Raw genomic sequence first — 17,531 nt, forward strand, 5'->3', positions numbered from 1 at the left:
TTCTCTAGTGCAGTTAAAATTGGTAAGATCAGGGGATACTGTTACATTCAGTTCTAATAAGAAGCTGAAGAGTTTTTCAGTTCTATGGTTTTCCAAGGCTTCAAATACAAAARTTTCTTTTCTAGGGTTCTAGTGTGCAGTCAGTATCTGCTGGATCTCTACTACTTTAGTCGGTCTCGTGTGCACGCTTGCCTCCTCTCTTTCTTCTTGTATTTTTTGTTTTGTTTTTAGAAACAGGAAAAGAAATCATCCCCTTCTACTGGAAGCCTGGAGTCTGGCAGTGAGACAAAAGAGAAGTTGTTAAAGGGAGAAAGTGCCCTACAACGGGTTCAGTGTATTCCTGGCAATGCTGCCTGCTGTGATTGTGGCTTGGCAGATCCTCGCTGGGCCAGTATCAACCTAGGAATCACGCTGTGCATTGAGTGCTCTGGTATACACAGGTTAGTGAACTCCTTGGGAGTGTATGATTTATGCATTGCCTTAATTAGGAGGTATGTTGTTTGCCTCTTTAAATGTATGTAGAAGCAAGACGAGAAACACCTATTTTTTAAGCAGACTTAAGGTATCTGTGTAAACTAATAGCAAAGCTGTCAGAAGTATGATGTAACATGCGGTTATGAACTAGTATTTCTTYTTATGCTGTTTAGGAGCCTAGGAGTCCACTTTTCAAAAGTAAGATCTTTAACGCTGGATTCATGGGAGCCTGAACTTCTAAAGGTATGATAATACYTTTGAAACAGGAGTTTGTTTGGTGTTTATATTGTTGGTCTACAGCCAGGACATTAGAAGCCTCAATGCAGAAAAGCTTGTATGTTTAGTACTTGTGAGTAGAAAATATATTTTTATATAAAATAYATAATTTTAAATTCATATTCTTACAAAACCATGCAGTGGGAATGGAAGTAGCAGTAGTATTTCTTAATAGGAAGTTGTTGGAACAATTTATCACATACAAAGCGTGCTTGTGAACCTGAAGCAGTAAGTTTCATCTGGTATTTTTGACATTTAAAAACTGAAATCTGTTTACAGAACAATAATGTATAAAATGGAAAAACTTGAAGTACTATGTCAAAGTAAAGAATGATCATGCTTAAATTTGGATGCCAAATCTTACAGTGGGATCCTGATTTTGTAGGCTTACTGGCTTTTGGAACTTTTTTTTTTTTTGCAGTTGCTGTTGCGTGCTGTTTGTGTGCAATATGCTAGTTGGAAACATGGTTATAAAAATCATGTGATATTGTGAAATGCTGAAATAGGAGCTCATGCATGTGTGTAATTGAGTGGTTTATGCAAAGCGTTTGTTTCTAGCTGTATTCCGGTGATCWTGTATTGCTTCTGTATTTTCAGCAATAAAAAGATGATGATTTATTTTTTGTGGCTTTGAGCTTAAATTACTTATGTATATAACGTATCTGTGTTGCAAATAAAAACCTGCCTGACTAGCTCATGCAAATAAGAGAGCTGAACATTGTACCTGGATATTAAAAGCAGGGACTCAGTTCATTACCAGTGGTAAACTGGACTTCTTGGACTGAATTCTCCTTAAAGTAGTATGCACAGACTGTTCCCTTCTGATCATTTTCTGTAGACGTAACAGGTCATGGTTTAGCAAACAAATCTCTTCTTTGATAAGACAGGGATAAGATTCAGTGATTTATCTCTTSCTAGATGGGATAGGAACAACAGCTATTAGCAAAGCCTAGTGGAAAAGCATATGTTAATGAGGTCTGCAAACGTCTTTCTGATTGCACAGATTCTTGAGTCAYGGGTAGTCATGTTCATAACCCTTTTCCAGAAGGCAGTAACATTACTTTAAAAATGTGAGAGTAGTGGGTTTTTTTCTATCTTATTCAGAATTTGTTCCCTTTATTCACTGTTTGTTTTATTATCATGCAATAAATCATGCTTAATTTCGTCAGTGAACCAGTGAAAAATACTGAGATATAAAAATAGGCCGGATGAAGAATAAACAAGCATCTGTTTATAATGTGTTTGAATTTATTTTTCTTCATAGCTTATGTGTGAATTAGGAAATGATGTTATAAATAGAATATATGAAGCAAAGTTGGAAAAAGTGGGAGTAAAGAAGCCACAACCTGGAAGCCAAAGGTAGAATTTACTTTGATTTCGGTTGTTTATCTTTTCGTTAAGTTAAAAATATTAATTTAAGCAATTTGCATAATTTAATAAAAATACAAYTGAATTTATCCCTTTTTAATAACTGATTGTTCTCTTGTTCTGTACCACTGTCCCTCTGGATGGTGTGTGTGTGAGTGCTTCTCTTTTGCTTTCTAGGTTCCCTCTTGACACATACCAGGGTCCGCAATTTACCATATCCTTGGATTTTGATTGTGGCAGTCTCAGACCATGACTCTTAATCTGAGTAACTTCAATTTGAATAGTAGTCTAGCCATAATTCATACTAGTTCTTCCTTGTTGCCTCCTTTAGCCTCTAGCTTTAAGAGGTGCTGCCACTTAACTATGTTTAACACTCCTTTGATTTACTCTTCTGTGCCCCTGATGACCAATCTCTCTCTCTTCGTCTTCCCTTGTTAACCTTCCTTGGGTTCATATTGCCTCTATTCCTTCTGTTGGCCCCATTCTGCTTCTCTCATTCTCTTGTTCTTTTTCAGATCTTGCTCCCTCCTTTCAGTGAAAAGATACTCCTTTCTCTAGTCACCCTGCTCTCTCTCATCAATATGGACACACTGATTTCTATTTTCCCGTCTGCTTTTTTACCATTTTAACCAACTCTGCCTGGGCTGTGAGGTACTCCTGGGAGGAGTCTGTGGCTGTGTTGACTTTTGTTCCCTGATCCACAGAGTGCTCTTTTGTCCCCTTCTTCATCCTGCTTTACACATGAGCTCTGCCTTTTTACAGCAACCTTCTACTGATGGGGCAGAAACAGGAGGTTTGCTAGAGCTTCCTGCCAGGGGCAACTGCCTTTCAGCAATTTCAGAAGTAGTGTTATTAGAGCCCTTTTCATTGGTTAATCGCAGCTGTTGCGTATGTGTCTTAGGATGATACTCTCTGCTATGAGAAAAGTATTTCACTGTAGATTATGCTATTGGTGGCTGTGCCTGCCTTGGGCTTTGATTATTGTTCTCTTATGTGGTCCTGATATTCCTTTACCAGATGATGCAATTTATGTTTACCTAAGAATCTAAATATGTATTAGTTGGTTGTTAACAATGTGGAATTAATGTATAAAGAAGTAACGTACAGTAGCTAATGTTAATTTCTTTCCCATTTCTTTCAAAAGTTCTCCAGTTGAAAGGCAATATACTGCCTGTAAACTTAAAATAACTTTCTTTTAAGGCTTATGCAAAACTTGTTCAAGAATCCAAGGAATGAGACAATGTACTCYTCATTTTTCTGAAAATGTGCTATAAGTGTCTTATGTGCAATGCCAAACTACAGAGTTTTTGTTATGGCTTTAGTATGAAATGGCAGTGCTCATAATAGTGAATATAGTAAAATACTAGCTTACTAACTCCAAGGATTTTATCTATGACAGGCAGGAGAAAGAGGCGTACATCAGAGCAAAATATGTGGAAAAAAAGTTTGTAGAGAAACAGCTTGCAGCAGTATCTCTGATTGAATCTGGAACAAAAATTTTGCCTCAAAGTCAAGAGGAGAAAAGGCACAGTGGCCCTGAAAAATCCCTTTTGGCAGGTGAACCAAGTACAACATCCCATAAAGGTATTTAGACATGTCTCATGTTAGATATATTAAACATGTTCTCTTTAAAGTGACTTTTGTATTTACTGATTTGCTGCCTCATGCAGATAAAATAGAACCCCTCTCTTAATGGGTCATAGCGTAATTCAGAAGTATAGGAGGAAAAATGGCAATTTTTGACTTGTTCAGGGATGTGCATTATTCTAGGTGGGAAGAATTTATGAAGTGGGGATGCTTATCATTCAGAAACATATTAACCACTTTCTTTCCTCGTATTTTCATCCTTTTATTTTTTTCCAATAACGTTCTTTCCTGCCCTATCCCTTCCTTACTGCCTGCTTTGTGCTTTGCTAACTTGCATGTCCCAGCGGTTGCTGTAAGTAGCGACGAGGCGAGACGGGAGTCTCTGTTCTGTCCTGATGAACTAGATTCACTCTTCTCCTACTTTGATACTTCTTCAAAACTGCGTAGTAGTAAGTACTACAGCTATGGCCTGTTCCGTGTTTGCACTGGTGATCCATTGTGTGTTGTGGCCATCTCCCTGCCTTCAATCCATTGTCTCCAGGCTACTGCATTGCTTAGTGTTTTCATGAAATAACTTAAGCTTTTTTACTTATCCTGATCTCTTACCTTTTTAACCATCTTTGTGACATTTGTTATGGTTGAACATGTAATTTCAGATCTTCTGTGAATATGTTAAGAATATTGAGTAATTACTAGTCATTGAAAAATAAATGATAAATTCAGGACCAAGTATAAGAGCTTGCTTTATTATCATGGTATCTATCAAGAGTGGATAACTTATAGTCTGCATAGTAATTACCATTTCTCTCCAAAACAGTAAGAAGCAGTGACAGTGGGATTCATCAGAGTGCTGATGACAGCAGAGAACACCTTGCTTCTACTATATCAGCTAACAGTTTGTATGAACCAGGTGTGTTAGGCTTTACACTTGAGATGAAGGTTTAAGCACTTTTTGCTAGCAAATAGATTACAACATGGTGATACAACTCATGTCTCATCTATCCTGGCTGGCTGAAACATCATTTTCACTCAAGCAACCATCACCCTAGTTAACTTTCTCTCTTTCAAGTTTGGTAGAGAGAATGGCATTGAATAAATGATTAAACTAAAATTCAAAGAATATGTATTTTTTGTCAGATATTATTGAGCTGTAACTTCATTTTTTAGCATATAGAACAATGCTGTATTTTGATACAGACAAGTCTCTGTAAAAATGCATAATCCTTTATGAATAGTTGAATCCTGTGAGATGGGATTMCTGTCAAGTTGCAGATAATAGGCTTTGTGATACTTGAACAGTCTTGCTTATTTCTTTTCTGATTTCTACCCTTATATGCAATTTACCGTGTCTTTAAAAATTGCTCATCTTTACCAAAATTTGTACAAATTGCTGGAATTATTTGCTAACTAGTATTAACATCCTGGGCTGATGGATATATTAAGCATGGCCTGTTTGCTGCTATCAAAATATCAAAGACACTTGTTTATGAGCAAGCATATTCTTTTCTAAGCACTTTCCTGAGGTATGTCTTAAATTCAGTAGTTCACAGTTGTGGTTTCTAGGCAAGTAGCCTGTGGTCTGGATCCTCTGAGTGCATTGTAGAAGCACTTCTAGGATGCTGCAATTCAGGAAAGTGTATGTAAATAAGTCTACCTCCCAGGCTTCACTCTGTATAACTCCTTTGAATTGAAAAGATCATGCTTTAATCCAATTGATTATATTCCTAGCAAGTAATTAGTATGTCACAATAGTATCTTTCAATGAAAATTGCTTTTTAGAACAGTATTAGCTTAATTATATTCAGGTGTTTGAAGCTGTTGCAGATATTACCCATCAAGATAGTCATGCAAATGTATCTGAGTTTTCTTCGTAGCTTGTATAGGATAAAACACACTACTTACCTGTCTCATTTCTGAGAATTGGTTAGAGCTCAGGTGAAGGATATTGATGGGTACCAGTCATATGAAGAGGGTGATCTTATTGGGCAGTAATCATTTTGTGAAGTGTCTGTGCCTGATTTCTGGAACACAGTTAAAGGTATCTTTGATTTCTTCTGGCAGACTAGGGCAGCAGTGCAGAATGTTGCATTCTGCAAAATCTGAGCTCCCTTATGCCAGAGACGTGATAATTTCAGTCAGAATTCTAGGAGGATACTTAACAAAAGCTAGAATTAGGCAAGCTATATACATACATACATACTTCTTTTTTTAGAGGGAGACAAGCAAGAGTCTTCTGTGCTCTRTGACTCCAAACAGTTTAATCCAGGATTGCAACTTTATCGAGCTGCCTTTGAGAAGAATCTTCCTGATATGGCAGAAGCATTGGCCCATGGAGCTGATGTAAACTGGGTCAATGTAGAAGAAAACAAAGCAACGCCGCTCATTCAGGCTGTGCGGGGGGTATGTGATCTACAACATACTGACTAATGTGGGGAGAGGGGAATAATAAGGATATTTCTGTATCGCTATTCCTTTTGAACTTGCCCTACTAATGAATGTTAACGGGGTAGTGAAGTTGTCTTTACAGAGTTCTCTCAGTATTTCCTAAACTATTTTTTTATTAATGTTGTATTTGGGCTTATATAACCTAGTAGTGTTTCAATTGAGTGTAGAGGCAAGTCCTTCTTGTTTCCCCCTCGCCACATGGCTCAGTGGTGAGAAGAATTTGGCTGTCATTCTAGAGATTTGGTGTTGAATTGTTTCTCTGCTTTTTTCCATAGGGCTCGTTGGTTACTTGTGAATTCTTACTGCAGAATGGTGCGAATGTAAACAACAGGGACGTGAAAGGAAGAGGACCCCTGCACCATGCCACAGTTCTGGGACACACAGGGTAACTCACTGTTCCAGAACTTGTAAATGTCCACCCTTTGGTCTTAGTTAATTTGAAGCTCCTTCAAATCCCCAGATACTTGGACCTTTTAATATGTTTCCAATAACCTAGATTTTTCTTAACTTTCTGCGATGAACAAGGAAATAATACTTTAAGTTAGCAGCCTTATCTTGAAAAACACTCTTATAAACACAAAGGTCCATTTTGTAAAAAACAAATAGTGCTTTGAAATATCATGAACTTGTAGTGAAGATCTGTGACATGCATTTTTGGGTCTTAAAAAATAAGAAGCAGGTAGGAGAAATGTGAATGAGAGCCAGGGCTGTTTCTGGTTTATTCCTCCCGTCTCTTGCCCAGATAGTGTATTTCATTTCAAATTGTACTATGTCATATCTTGACTATTGGAATCATGGATTCTAGCTGAAATTCTTGTGCACCATCTTGATACAAATGAGGACGTAACATGATTTGTGGTGCCAAGGCTCTTTGGGTGCGTGAATTCTGAAGAGTGATAGTTAACAGCTTGAGAATWGTGAAGAGGTAAGCTCTATTACTGTGCCCTCATGTAGATGAAGAATGACAGTAGCATTTTAAAATACGGAATCAGTCTCCATTGGGTATAACAGGCATCTGTGCCTCAGGATTCTGTACTGTATTGATTTATCTTGCTCGGTGGTTCYCTTCCATCATGGATGATAAAATGGATGAGATTTTCTGGTTCTACAACCTAAGATGACACAGAAGAGTAGAGACCCACTGTTAAATGATTCGACTCCTTGCTGCCCTGGCATTGATTTCACAACTTACCTATTCTTCTAATGTGGGTTAAATAACTAAAGATTTTTCTTAATACTTTGTTAACCACCCTAGAATCATTTTAGACAAATAGTACTTTTTTGACATGTTCAAGAGACTTTTAGTGGTATAAGCCAAACATGTTGGACCCAACCTATTTGTTTACTTTTTTCTTTTGTTGCRAAAATTACTCTTAAATGCTTTTTCTAAACAGACAAGTGTGTTTGTTCCTAAAACGAGGAGCAAACCAGCATGCTACCGATGAAGATGGGAAAGATCCATTGAGTATAGCTGTAGAAGCTGCAAATGCAGATATCGTAACATTGTAAGTTACTTATTTTGTTCATAATTATGTAATAGGTTTTCCTATTCTACTTTCAAGTTTAATATGTAAGACTTGGCAAAATTCCTTTGCATAGAAATAGGGAGAGAAAAAAAGGAAGGGGCTGTGTTTTCAATAGATGACCTCACTGATGAGGTTCAGAAACAAACTGTAGTTCTTAGATTAATCTTTTTCAGTGCTTTAAATATGATATTCTGCTTTTGTTCTCTAAACCATAGGTTGCGTTTGGCAAGGATGAAYGAGGAAATGCGTGAATCGGAAGGACCGTATGGACAGCCAGGTCAATACTCTACTAATAACCATACTGAGATGCAGTATAAGAAATGTATTCAGGAATTTATCAGTTTACAATTAGATTCTTAGTTTTTGAGCAAAATTTAAAGTAGCTTCATACAATGTTTTTTTATAAGCAACATAGACGTGCTAAAGCAGCATTGAAATTCACTATCTCGGATTATTCAAAATATCTAAAAGGAATGTTTAAAAAATATAATTGTAATCCTGTAGGTTAATACGTCCATTACTGATCTGTTTTGCTGTTAGCTCTTTACAGTTTTCTTCTGTTGAGGTTCCACTGAAGTTCACACGGTGTTAGGAATTACCTGGTGTTACTTGGTTAGCAGCCTTCTAACCTGGGTTGCTCAGCGACAGTCAAGGAGTTTTATTACAGGATATCATTCTTTTTTTGTGGATGTTTYTTAATCAAACAAAAACAAACCCCAGACTTGCACACTGAAGTAAAAATGTGCATCAATTATTTAAAAATAGCTACCGGCAGGAATAGAAATTGATTATTTCTTCAAAAWTTATTTTTAAATATTTTATTTGTGATACAAATAACATCAAGCAAAATACTCAAGTGCATATTTTTGTACATAAAATATTTTACCATTTAATTATAAAAGTTGGCRCTTGATTCAACTGTTACAAGAAAAAAAACAGTTACATTTAATGAATATATACAACTTATTCTTGGACACTAGGTCCCAGTTTACATTGTGTTCTGATGTGGTATTTATGCAAGCCTTTTCTTTAATTATGATATACTTCTATAGGACTCTTTCAAACTCATGCAAATATCAATAACAAAGACAGTTGATTGTTAAGTTAGTGTCAGCTAAAAGCATGTAATAACTGGCAGTAGTGAAAGTAAAACCTACCATTTTTAAGGCTTGATCTTTCATGGTGCTGAGTACTTGTAGCTCGCTCCTGTGAAGCCCTTATGTGTTTGCCATCGATTCATAAAGACTTTACGCTGACATCTCCTACCGGATTGGAACGGGATATCCACAAACTGCAAGGTTGCCTCATACCAATATCCCAGATAAACTCTATAAAGTAAACTCAATTTATGTATGTCAAAGATTCTCCTCAAGGAGAGAATTTCAAATTGATATTTAAACTAAACTGTTAAGAAATTCAAATTAAAATGGAAATTCTGTAGACACTCAGCCATTTGAGTAATTTCTCTGGAGAAGCAACAAATAATTTACAAGTAAACCCTGAGATATGAGCCTAAATGAGGAAGGATCCCTTCTCAGAAAAGGCTGCACACCACAGYCTATTGCCTATTTGAATGACCATTTTGAATGTAAGGCTGTTGTGATTATAATGCATTCTGCATCACTGACAGTCTAAAGGTTACACTCTGTTTGCTTTTTCTCACTTTCATTTTAAAGATATAATAACTTTCAGTTTCAAATAGTAAAATGCATTTCTTCTGAGAGAAAGAGGTATTTTAATTCAAAAGCTGTGCTAAAATCATAAATGAATCTCTTAGATCACTTTAATTGACACATCACAAGTTGAAAGTACTAGAAACCTGAAATTGTTTGTATAGTATGTACAAAAAGCCTAAATCTGTTACTGAACGTTACTACAAGGCTTACCTTAGTTTTTCATTCRTAATTACACAGGCACTACTTGTATACATGAAAACATGAATGTCTGTTTAAACTGGAGTTGTTGGGTTGTGGGGAGGGGGGACGGAAGAATATTTTCCTTGGCGTTTTGCTTTAAGGATTTTTTTAGACCGATTCTTCAGGTAGATTTTAAAAAAAATGCTAGCTTTAATTTTAAAATATCTTGTTGTGGGGTTTTTTAGCAGTTTCTATTACATTAGATTATAGAGACTGTAATTGACACAAGGATCTAAGTATTCTGGATGTTGTAGAGAGACATCCTAAGAGAATCTCTGATCCTTCTAAATGGGTGAGATTGTCAACAGAGAGCAGAGCTTCCCCAARGGACAGAGCTTTCCCAAATCAAGGGGAGCGTGTCGTTATCGTTAGAATAATTCTTACAACTCAGACTACAAACTGCAGCACAGGGTTCCAGCCAAGAGATTTTTGCTGCATCTGCTCTCCTTGATTCTTGACTCTAAAAGTTTGTTCTGCAAGGCTGCTAGAAAGGTTGTTTAAAGTTGCAAGCGTAAGCACAAAACTTCTTTGCTGTCATGACACTTACCTTTGGTTATAGGGCAGGCAGGTCTCTTCCACTGCGGATATCTGTTGACATATCTGCACCACCCTTACTTTATTACTCCTCTTTTCCAAAATTACAATTTTGGAAGAAAATAAGGATTTTTGAAGACWATTAGGTGGAAGTTACATAAATTAATATGGACATTGTATGTATATAAAGTCAATACGTGTGTGTGTATATGTAGAGAGAGATGCAAGTTTGCTGTCRTTGGAGTAAAGTAACCTGCATACTTACCTACTTCAGTATGCTGTTAATGAACAATTACTAGCATAGCTAATGGCATTAACATATCTGACTTTAAAGATATTCTGTTGATTTGAGCTAATGAGGGAATGTATATATTGCTTTGTAAGCTGCAGTGTGTCTTCCAACATATTCTCAGAAAAATGGGAACTAGCTGAAACTGGCTTGTTCCACAAAATGTGCATTTCTGGTGGTAGAAGCCATATTTACCATGGTACTATTTCTTGTGTAAAACTTGAGCGCTCGCCTTCTGGTGCTACTGTATGTCTGCTAACTATTTGATATTACTATTGCTACTCTTACTTCCTATCTTTTTCTTGAATGTATAATGTGTGCCTTTTAAGTTACTCTGATGTTAAATGGTAAAACAGCATTATAGTATTTTTGTATATAAAAACTGCACTTTAGGGAAAATGTTGCTTGGAAAGCAAATTTCCAGAATTAAACTTTAAAATAAGATTTACAGTATTAAATATTTTAAGGCAGCATTACAGGCAAGGGGCACTTTATTTAATATTTTTGTATGTAATATTTTTGTTATCATCTATATAGCCAAAAATAGAGCCACAAATATATCTTGCAAAAATACCTTTTTTTCTATCAAGTTTATTTGGAAGAGCCAAATATGGCAACTTGAACTACAGTACAAGTTCACCAATGGAACCCATTTCTGTATTAAAAGCATAATTACTTACATTATACAGTTTGGTTCTGGTTTGTGCTTTACGTAGCTACTTCAGTGAATGTTCATAACTATTCATTCTGTGCTTGTCTYGCAGTGCAAGCAGTTATCAAAGTTGTAATGATAAAATGTGTTGTGTGTGCCTGTTTCATCTCAAGAACATACTTGAAACTGAACCTGAGAACCAAAACGGAATCTCGGTAGAACAAAGTTCTAAGTAGTGTAGTATTGAATTAATTTAAAGATTGCGAAGAATTCTGTGTTGTCACGTTTTTATTTAAAACATGATGCTATGTTAAATACTTTTGGAATGTCATTTATAATTTCTGAAAGTATTTTTGAATGAATGCGGTCTTATCTCAAATACCTGAAAAAAAGATAATGGTTCTGGTACTGGAAATGTATATTTAAAAAGCTGGAAAAAATGAAAGTGTTCTGGAAAAAAACAAAACAACAGGTTTTCACTGTCACACACCTTTTGAATTATTTTATAAAGTCTTTTAAAAAAAACGTTCACTGGAAATAAGCACTACAATATTACTTTTAGTTTCTCTGTCATCCTATTGGGGAAAAAAAAATCTTTATTGTGTTCAATATATATGATGGGAGAGGTTATGTTGATTGCTTTGTCATAGTGATTAATCAAGTCCTCAGCAAGGAACAGGAGTGCTGGGGTCCTGTGTCCTATACAACTTTATTCTTGTTGGGAACAAGGCAATCAAATTTCGAGCTGTATTTTTCTTAATTGGACAAAATATGTGTTATATTTAATTCTCCTTGAAGTCAATAGAGTATAATTAATGTTTTAAAAGAAACCTGAACTTAAGGCTCAAAATGCAGATTAAAAAAAAAAGAAAGAAAAAAACAGTGCATCTGAGTTAGATCAGATACTGGTGTCCATYTTAGAATGGTAGAAGAATGACTTGAAAAAGATTCAAAAACTAATCATTCTTGAATGTGTTTTGCTATTTAGAAAGCTGAGAGGGAAGAAGGAGACCTGAAGAATGTGTTACTCTCTTTTGCTTTGGGGTAGATCCATACTAGTAGTCAGACTGTGTTTAAATGCAAGGTGAAGGGTGAAGACAGGAAACATTAAAATGTTTAAGGAAAATTGTCACTGTTATAGAGAAACCTAAAAGATGTAAAGAATTTCCAGGAATTATGTAAAAATAATTTTTACTTGCTAAAGTGGTAGACAAAAAGTATTTATGTACATTAATTTCTCCAGTTGCATCAGATTGCTTTTTTTATACTGTTGCTTGCTAAGTGTTGTTTTCGTGGAGAGTTGTGTTGTGAGACTTCTGCCCCATGCCCCAAGTAAATCTTTATTTATGCCATAGTTCTACTTTCACGAAGGGAACCTTGGYCAGCACTTCCTTTCAAAAACAAGTATTTTATTCTTTACTAGCTAATAAGCATTTTCTTTTACATTGCTTTAAAATGCTTGCATTTTCCTTTCTAACTTTGAACTTTCCTCTGTGTGGCTGCCTTTGAGGTACTGTGTCAGGTATAGTTTGGCTTTGTTTAATTTGCTTCTACAGAATGTGCATGCAATTAAACAGTCTCATAGAGTTCACATCAGCATCATTCCATCTATAAGCAATCTTTGTATTTGAATACAAATGTTATTAAGTAATTGGTGGCACATTAGGGCGTATGAGCAATGATGTGTAATGTTAACTATCACAAATGTTTGAAACTGTGTCTCTTTTTCTTTCTACCTAGGAGATGAAATTTATCAGGACATTTTTCGTGACTTTTCTCAAATGGCATCAAATAATCCAGAGAAGCTAAATCGTTTCCAGCAGTCAGATTCACCGAAGTCTTAAGTGTCAAGAAGGAAAAGAACCAAACCTGATACTTCTCTTATAGTGCAAGTTTTTTTWAAAAACTTCAACAGAATGAATTATATGCGTTTTGCTAGATACTTAATAGTTTGGATAATTGACCACTCTAATGTAGCTTTAGACTGTGGTAGCTGGGGAAATGTATAACGATTGTTCTACAATACATATACCTCAGCAGCTGAAGAAAATACTTTAAAAAAGGAATCCTTGCCAGTAAGTTGGTCTGTGGCTCGTACGTGAAGTTAGCAGAGCGTAACTGGATGACAGAATGATCAGATCAACTTTGATAATGAGTATCCATTACTATCATCAGTCTCCCTGTTGCCATAAAGAACATGCCTCTGACCAGAAAGTCTAGCTTGTTTTTTCTCAGTCTGTTTGAAAGGGAAATGGGATAATAACTTACTGAATCGTGTTTTGATTTATGACCCCRTTACTTGTAAGATCCTCTTGTTCTACGCTGCTTCTGGTTAGAGGTAGGCTGTTAATAGCAAGACATAGTAACTTAAGCTCTTTTGCAAGCTTTTTTTTTTAGTGGAATCTTTAACACCAGGCTGGCCTTTATGCTAGTGACTGCGGGTCAGTCACAATACGTATATATCTGAAAGGACCAAATTTCTAAGAGCAGTCTATTTTCCTTTTTTAATTTCTTGCTGTGAAGGAAGTTTTCTTTTAGATGAGCATGTGGAGCCTTTCATGAAAAAATAAATTTGATCCTGCTATGATGTGGGGTGTTTTCTTTTTTTTTCTTTTTCTTTTTTTTTCCCCCACTCTCCTCCAGTATCTTGACGTCAACATAATAAAAGTAAATACTCGGCCAAAGGAGGATTAGTGTAGAATTGTCACGTGAGGGCTGTCACCTTTTTCTTTGCTCTTCTCAGTATTAGCCCCAAACCAGCTACATATAAAAGCATTAGTGTAATGCAGTCATTTTAAATTTAGGCCAGTCCTTTGTATCACAGCATGCTGTAATATTATCTGCGAAGCTCTGTATATGTACATGTTCTCTGAACTAAGGTGTGCAGAAAAAAAAACCTTGGGAATTTTACTCTACAATTTTGCAAAGTAACAAAKGAGCATAGTCCCCAGTGGTATTTTGAGGGCATCAACCCAAGCTTTTTTCAGTAAGCTCCACTTTGCAGATGTGCATGCATAAACAATRTCTGTAGATACATGTTCATACATGAGAATACTTAGTATCTAGATAGTAATCACCTGAAGCTACAAGCCAGCAGATGTAATTCTTTGTGCTCTATTTGTTTTGAAGAATGTAAGGAGAATTTTTAGGTAACGTAAAATCAATGTGAATTTTTTTATAATCTTATTAGCTGTGGCAGTATGCTAGCCTACTGTTTAAGTGTGTTTGAGAAAGGAGTTAGCTTTTTYTATTCCCAAGCTGGCTAAGCAAAATGGTGGAAAAAAACCCTGTAAATCAGTGAAACTGAACTTTCTGGCATGTTAATTTTAAACAAAATATTTTAAATATTTATCATCTTACAGTAAATGTATAATAACGCATCAAATGTGACTGATTCTTGATGCTGAGTTAATAGCAATTTAGAAGTATTTTTATAAATCCTTTTTCCAAGTAGAAGAACCTTACAAAACACTTTTTGCTTTGTATAGGGTCTAATTACATTAAGARGAGCATTTTCTGCCCATTTAAAAAGTGCATTTATTCAGAATAATAAGAAACTTAATCTCACCTGCAAGCAGTAACTTCTGATAAGCTGTTGTTTAAATAGCTGTCTATGAAATGATAGAATAGTTCCTGATTTGTAGTAATTATCATCTTAGTACATCTTAAATAAAAACAAAATTCCCAGTGTACAGTTGGGACAGTGTAAGATATGGCTATGTATAATATATGCTTTAGATATATAGCATTTTCTAAAGATTCATGTCTTCTGCAACCTCTGTGACAGGCAATGTACAATGTGATTGACTGTAATGTAACGCTTAATGGCATAATTGCTTTCCCACTCCATGCTTGTGGAAAAATATCTGAGACATTTATTTCTGACCTTCATGTTGGAGACCACTGGCAGTATTCTCTCTCCTAGCCCCTTAGATCCCCTTGAAAAAATTGGCAGGATGTCTTCCTGTAGGTTAAAAATGTCTCTGCTGTAGCTCTGTGGATCATCTGTTGCATTCCCAGCTCRTGTGTGTGTGGGAAGCAGTGTCAGTCTGTTTATGTTAAATGACTAACACTTGATCTGCAGGTTGTATTACTCTTCTCAGGAGCTTTGGAGYTGCAATGATTCAGGGAGTGAGTGTGACACCTTTGAGCCTGCAGCCTCACTCCTCGATCCTTTTAGGTACGCTGAGATATCCAGTATAAAATRCATCCAGTTATTGCACTAGATCTGAAGAGTGCTTTACATGTGTTATTATGTTACTCATCAGCAAAAATGAATATGCTGTTAAGTTGTGTGAAATGTATTCAGGGTTTACTCCTACCAGAGTAAACTGACAGACGCGGTGCTCCAAGGCCTCTGTACTCTGCAGGATTCAGCCCTCAGTAATAGAGAGCCTGTCAGAGCCCAGTGCTTGGAAGATTGGGATTTGCCTGTCAAGTTCTGAATCAGGTTCTRGTGTTCTGCTGCGTGGCATTAGGAACTTCTGTTTTAATTACAGTATGAATGTGCATATAACTTAAATTCTTGGTAGTAAGGCTCTGCTGTGTGTTAACAACATCTTGTACCATGTACCAGATAACAGGAAGCTTCAATTCCAGTTCAGGTTTCTCTGTAGCTATGAAATACCATAGGTCACAATCAGGGCAGTACAAAGCAGTATATTATTAATGTAACTTAAAATAATGAGCACTCATAGGGATTTTCAAGAACTTAAAATCCTTTTGTGGCTGATATACTGTCTTCCTCCTAGTCAGGGTTAGATCAGGTGCTCCAAAAGCCTCTTGGAGAGACAAATGAGTAAGAGCTCAACATATTCGAACATCTTGATTTCAGAGGTATAATTTACTTATGTTGGATATTGATTAAGGTAGTAGCTGTGTTGTCTCATTACAATGGTCTGTACTGTTTTGATCATTTGATTCAGTTTCCTATGTTATTGAATGACTTCCTATTTTACATTGGTACTGTTCATATAAACTTAAGTATTTCTGAATTATCTTACTGAATAATACCACTGAATTATATTTGGCATATGGAAATCAATTCCCATTCCAAGTTTGGTGGCATGGTAATTGGTAGACATCTTGCTTTGCTTTCACAGGCTGCACATACTGCAGTTTGAACATACATTTTGTGTTGTTCATTAGTATGTTGTAGACCTTAGGCTCCTTACCTACTCTTTACCAATTAGGACGAAATCCAGCAACTCACTGAAATCAGTGGCAGCCTTTCCACTGTTTTCAGAGGCTTTGGACTGTGCCCTTAATGGCTTATAATGTTAGTGTGTTAAAGGATCCTGTATTAATGTTTTTGCTCTGTAGGGTTCTGTATTTAACCTGTTTATGTACGGAGCTGAAATAGTTTTAGAAAAGAACCAGACCTTCCAACAGCTGTCAGCAAATCCTTCCAYATAAAAGGAAGTTTCTCCTGTTTTGCACTATGATGCCAGTAAACAATCTGAATTACTACATTTTTCTGATAGATCAAAAACTTTGCAGCACTAATGGGGGGGGAAGTGAGAAACTACGGTAAGAAGAAGATTGGCTGTTTCAGATGGCTGCAAAGAAGCACCAAAATTCTGTTTTAAAGTGTGCATGTTAACTCTGCATTTAATAATAATAATAATAATAATAATAAAAACCTTCTAAATGGCACAGGAAATTAAAAAGAAAGAAAAAAAAAAGACCATCTGATAGAATTTGAAATAACATGTAAACACTTTAAGTACCTGGGGAGTAATATTTTTATACTGTTAAAATGATTAAGCTAATTATTACTTAYGCTGAGTATTTTGAAAGTCACTTTTGAAAGCTGCCGTCTGTGTCCGTTCCTGCAGGTGGACGCCTTTTCCCGAAATTAAGCAGTGCTTTGGTTTATACCGCTTGTTTGTACAGCCTTGCTGTCTGTGTGCTTGCAAAAAGGCCCGTTTTAAAACGGGGCCCGGCCGCCCCAGAAGGGTAACCGGGGGGAGGAGGGACGTGTCGCTGCAGTGTCTCCCCTTCTTCATGCTGCTTCATCTTCCTGGGGACGCGGTTCCCTTCCCCTGACAGGAGGGGCGCGCCCGCCCCCTCTCCTGTTAACACCCCAGATTTCCTATGTTCTGATAGAAATCACTGAGAAGTCGTTGTTTCCTCAAGCTGAAATGTTAGTCTGTTTGAAAATAAACTTCTTTTTCTCCCTCGTCCCTCTCCCCCTCCGCTCCCGGTGCGTTTCAAGCAGCCCTGCGCAGCCGCCCTCCTCCTGCGCGCGGCTGTAACGGGGGCGCGGCCGGGCGGCGGCGGCAGAGCTCGCGTCAGGCCCCGAGGGGAGCTCCCTGCGTTGCCGCTGTAGTTGCGCGAGTGCACGCTGCGTGCGCAGGGTACGCGCCATCGCCATCACAGGCTCTGCGCGCTCTGCGCGCTGCTCGGCTCCGCGCCGCGAAGGCGGGGACGCGGCGGCGCCTCCCCTCAGGGCCGCGCCGGGG

At 36.9% G+C, this 17,531-nt stretch overlaps 1 protein-coding gene across 1 annotated transcript in view; it reads left to right on the forward strand.

Annotated features, from left to right (window-relative positions):
• Positions 1-15,799, forward strand: part of ACAP2 (ArfGAP with coiled-coil, ankyrin repeat and PH domains 2) — a 62,735-nt gene extending 46,936 nt beyond the window's left edge. The window contains exons 16-25 of the mRNA XM_085298705.1: positions 232-440; positions 648-717; positions 2,015-2,109; positions 3,518-3,702; positions 4,523-4,615; positions 5,918-6,105; positions 6,426-6,535; positions 7,545-7,655; positions 7,892-7,953; positions 12,808-15,799. Coding sequence (XP_085154831.1) covers positions 232-440; positions 648-717; positions 2,015-2,109; positions 3,518-3,702; positions 4,523-4,615; positions 5,918-6,105; positions 6,426-6,535; positions 7,545-7,655; positions 7,892-7,953; positions 12,808-12,911 — 1,227 coding nt within the window. The 3' untranslated portion in view covers positions 12,912-15,799. The remainder of the gene's footprint in view (positions 1-231; positions 441-647; positions 718-2,014; positions 2,110-3,517; positions 3,703-4,522; positions 4,616-5,917; positions 6,106-6,425; positions 6,536-7,544; positions 7,656-7,891; positions 7,954-12,807) is intronic.
• Positions 15,800-17,531: the final 1,732 nt, after the last annotated feature.

This window comes from Rhea americana, unplaced genomic scaffold, assembly GCF_003343005.1.
Source record: "Rhea americana isolate MKP2758 unplaced genomic scaffold, rheAme1 scaffold_14, whole genome shotgun sequence".
NCBI classification, from domain to species: domain Eukaryota; kingdom Metazoa; phylum Chordata; class Aves; order Rheiformes; family Rheidae; genus Rhea; species Rhea americana.